Source organism: Pollicipes pollicipes, unplaced genomic scaffold, assembly GCF_011947565.3.
Source record: "Pollicipes pollicipes isolate AB1234 unplaced genomic scaffold, Ppol_2.1 Scaffold_7262;HRSCAF=8765_pilon_pilon_pilon, whole genome shotgun sequence".
In the NCBI taxonomy this organism is placed as follows: Eukaryota; Metazoa; Arthropoda; class Thecostraca; order Pollicipedomorpha; family Pollicipedidae; genus Pollicipes; species Pollicipes pollicipes.
The window spans coordinates 6,620,083-6,624,276 of NW_023597055.1; the positions used below are offsets into that span (position 1 = coordinate 6,620,083).

Genomic DNA, 4,194 nt, shown 5'->3' on the forward strand with positions numbered 1-4,194 from the left:
TGGTGTATTTATGTCTGAAGTAGAGCACTTCACGAATCGAGTCAATCCGCAAATTGGGGAGTCTTTAGATATACCAACTTAAAGGGAATGTGTCAAATATAAAGGTACTGAATGATGAAGTGAAATGAAATGAAGAAGAGAAAGTGAAATGATATTAAATGAAACAAGCTCTCTTAAAACTATGTGTATACTTTTAAGTGTAAAAAGTGCTCTGGACAGCACAATTCTCAGTGCAGAAAGTATGCTCCTCAACGCGTCATGGTTTGATTATGTTACCCTTCATCGTACCCTGTACAACATTGATAAAGACCCAATTCACTACCGTTATATCTGGAAATCGCGCTCACAAACGTCAGATATGAATGCCTCGACAGTTATATTTTCCTGGGCCTTGATCACCGCATGACTTATGGAATGGGAGTTGGGATTTGAAGGACGTTGTTATCGCGTCATAAATGCCAAGGTGACTTTGAAATACTCTTCCAGACGTACCTTTCCCCACTTTCGTGTCGGTGGCGTGTAGCCAAGCATCTAGAGGGACCTAGGTCTTAAGAAGGGCAGAATTGTGAAGCACCAAAAGTTCAAGATGGCTATTTCAGCTTAAAGCCCCATAAAGTGTGGAGCGCTTCCTGTAAGGGTGATATAATATGTGATGTGATGTGATATGATATGTAATATGATATGTGACACGATGTGTAACCCGTCTCGTCGTTGGGTTTATCGTGTCAAATGAAGACACATGTAGTTGCACTTTTGTGTTAAAGTAGCTACGGCACAATCCAGCATCACTGCAACCAAACACACAGGGCGGTGCGCCGGCCCGCTATGAGGCATGATGTTGACGCACGTTTACCGAGACCCGTGCTGCCACCTAGCGCGAAAACCAAAAGTATAGCTTCAGCCGCCTTGAAATGCTGCGGTACGATCCTTCCTTCTCAATCAAGTGCCACGTAATATCGAAAGACAGCAACATAACGACAAAAGAACTCGCACACGGGGCCGGCGAATAAAGAAGGAAGAAAGGCAAACATATACACATAAGGCCACTGCGCGGTGATAGGAAAAGTCCGCGCGCGGGCACATGCCTGCAAATCTAAACGAGCTGCGGCACGACGAACACGCACAGGGCGTCGCCCAGCACGCACTGACGAACGCGACCCTGGGCCCGGAAGCGGCACCGCCAGCACGTCAGGCGGAAGGGCGCGCGGAGGGGCCGTCCCGTCGGGTAGCAGGCGAACGTTCTGCAGCCTCGGGGAGCGGCCGGTGGGCAGGCCGGCGTACCGGCCACGCGAGCATGTGAGAAGAGGCCCCTGATGGCCACTTTGTGGCCCCTGATGGCCATTTTTCTGGCCCCTGATGGCCTGATGGCCTGACGCCATTTTTTGGATTAGGTTAGATGTTTGGACCAAAACAAAATATGTCATATCACTTGCGAGCAGAAATGCTTTTACATGGCCTGCAGCAGCAATCCAAAATTTCAAAACTTTGAAAGCAGAACGCTCTTTTCAGGACGAAAAGTCTTCACAGCGTTGTTAGTCGGCCTCATTATTGCGTTTTCCACAGATATCCGCCATCCATACGTAGGGTCCGTGTACGGCGATTAATCGCGTCACGGTGTTGATAGGCGAACGGATCTGCCGTGTCAGATGACCATGCTTAACGAGAGCGGATGTATGATGCAAACGACAGCGGATGAATAGTGCAAACGACAGCGGATGAATGGTGCGCCCTGGCCGGATCACATTGCAACGAGGATATTCACGCCAGAAAAAACAGCGGAAAGACACGTTGAGTGGCATGTCTCCCCCGCATTTTTTCATCTCATCTTGATCATACCAATCGGTAAAACGAATTCGTGCCTACTGTTTATGTTAGTTGTTTTAGAAATCCATGAAATTATGCTGCGCGCTTAAAACGATGCATATAGCGCTAACAAAAGCCACAGGAAAAGGTGGGCAGTTTTGCAAATTGTCCCCAAAACCAGGATTATGACTTGACTCGTACCGGCTGGCATGACAGACCGATGAAAGGAGGTAGCACATGACGACAGCAAACATTTCCGAGGACGTGAACGGCTACCTGTTGCACTATTTCACATTAGGTTTGGAAGCTACAAAACCTGCTTATGACAGTCAAGCGCGGAGAATGCCCAAAATTTGGAGAGATTAAGCACACCATGAACAACCGGCACAGGTATACGCGTTATACCCTCGAGTTGCTGAGAATCATGGGATCTTGCATTCTTTCCACACACGTTCTACCATGGTAGACACATGCACGTTAGCTTGGGCGATAAACACGGCCGTAGGGAGAGTCCTTACTCTGTACATTCAATCGCAAAGTGGTGATGTGGCAATGAAACCTGCATCATCATGAGCCGGCTCTAAATCCTCTTGGCCATTGATGTGCTGCCAGGAGAAGAATGCGATTTTTCATTGCGATTCATCAACGCGGCACATCGATAGCCTGGATGTTGGTGGTGACGCAACGTCATCAAGTGACAAGCCTAGTTACCTGTTCAGAGTTCTGAAACAGGTTCTGAATCTCTTCCATGAGAGACCCTTTGTTTCCTTGAGACAAAAGTACGGACAAACAATATTTGGCATACACTCACCAACATGTGAATGATGAAGCCCCAACCCAGACCGACCCCTTCTTTAATGAGTGGGTACGTTTTCGTCAACAAGAATTCATTGACAAACAGGACAGTGATGACGATGTTTGAGGCCAAGGTGCGCGTCTTGTTGGGCAGCAGCTCTGCGGCGTAGCTGAATGCGACATTGCCGAGCAAGCCAACATAGGCCACCGCCGCCAGGGCTGCGCCCGCCAGCACAATCCAGCCGAGACGCTCCTGCGACTCCGCTGCGAGAAAGAAGTACGCGGCGATCATGGCGCAGCCGACGGTGGAGAGCGCGCCGCCCAGACGTAACACCGGTAGACGTCCGTATCTCTCGATAATAATGCCGCTGGGGACGCAGACGAGCGCGGCCGGCAGCGTGGCTCGCTGGTACTCGCTTAGCGGTAGCCGCACAGGCGCCAGCACGAAGGCGGTGATGAGCACCAGCGTGGCGCCGCCGCACCAGACGTATAACACCATCTGGACGGAGGCCAGCAGCAGCGGGTGCAGCGTGACCCGCTGCCGCAGCAGGGTCCACACGGGCAGTGCGGCGCCGTCTCCACGCTCGTCTTGCAGTGAATCGTGAATAGTGCGCACCTCGGCAGCGGCGTCCACCTGCGCGCCACGGAAAAACCGGATGGAGCGCAAGGCTTCCTCCTCCGAGTGGCTGCGCGAGAGCAGCCACTTGGCCGAGTTGGGCAGGAAGACGAGACCGAAGAGACAAAGTGCGGCGGGCACCACACCTACCACGATGAACAGCACCTGCCAGTGCAGCAACGGCGCCACGGCCAGTGCCAGCACCTGGCCCAGGTACAACATGAAGTTCAACAGGGTTGTGAAGAGAGCACGGCGCGTTGGCGGCACAATCTCAGACACGTAACCACGCACGCCGCCCTCGGACATGCCGAGCGCCGCGAACATGACCACCCGGCCGCTCAGTGTCCAGCCGAAGTGGCCGCCGAGGCCGACCGCCAGCGAGCCGAGCGCGTACAGCGGCATGGTGAGCAGCAGCAGGCGCCGCGCGCCCAACACGGGCGCCACCGGTGCGCTCAGCACGCTGCCCAGCACGGCGCCCAGCGCCGTGGCGGCTATCGACCAGTTGAGCTGGTCGGCGCTGAGGAAGCCGTCGGGCTCGTCCGGCACCTGGATGAGGGTCACGCTGTTCATGCCACCGTTCAGGCCCAAGGCCAGCAGCTGCTGGCCGACGACCACCATGGCCAACACCTGCAAGTGTGAAAACATGCTATGAAGGCTGTTCTTTTCAACCGAGGTGATTTTTATGCTGTATCTGGAAAAGATCAGACGCCACAGATAATATAATTTTTGTAGTGACATTCCATCCATCATGCGCAAACACAAGCGCAACTCCCCAGCGCCATCTAGTCAGGTAAGTTTTGACAAGCACCTTGACCAGCACGGCTGCACTATTGTGCTCAATTTTGGATGGGATATGCCACCTGGGTACCGTCACCGCGTACAAACGTACCTCATTCGCTCATCAAACGTGCCCCATGGGGTCATCAAATGTAGCACATTGGTTCATGAAACGTACCCCATTGGTTCATCAAACATACCAA

General features: G+C 52.7%; 1 protein-coding gene across 1 annotated transcript; it reads right to left on the reverse strand.

Moving 5' to 3' along the window:
* Positions 1 to 1,093: 1,093 nt before the first annotated feature.
* Positions 1,094 to 3,832, reverse strand: LOC119114163 (sugar transporter ERD6-like 7). The gene is made up of 3 exons (XM_037238372.1): positions 3,659 to 3,832; positions 2,703 to 3,379; positions 1,094 to 1,241 (listed from the first exon to the last, which is right to left on the reverse strand). The coding sequence occupies exons 1-3, from the start codon at positions 3,830 to 3,832 to the stop codon at positions 1,094 to 1,096; spliced, it is 999 nt and encodes a 332-aa protein (XP_037094267.1).
* Between the last annotated feature and the right edge of the window lie 362 nt (positions 3,833 to 4,194).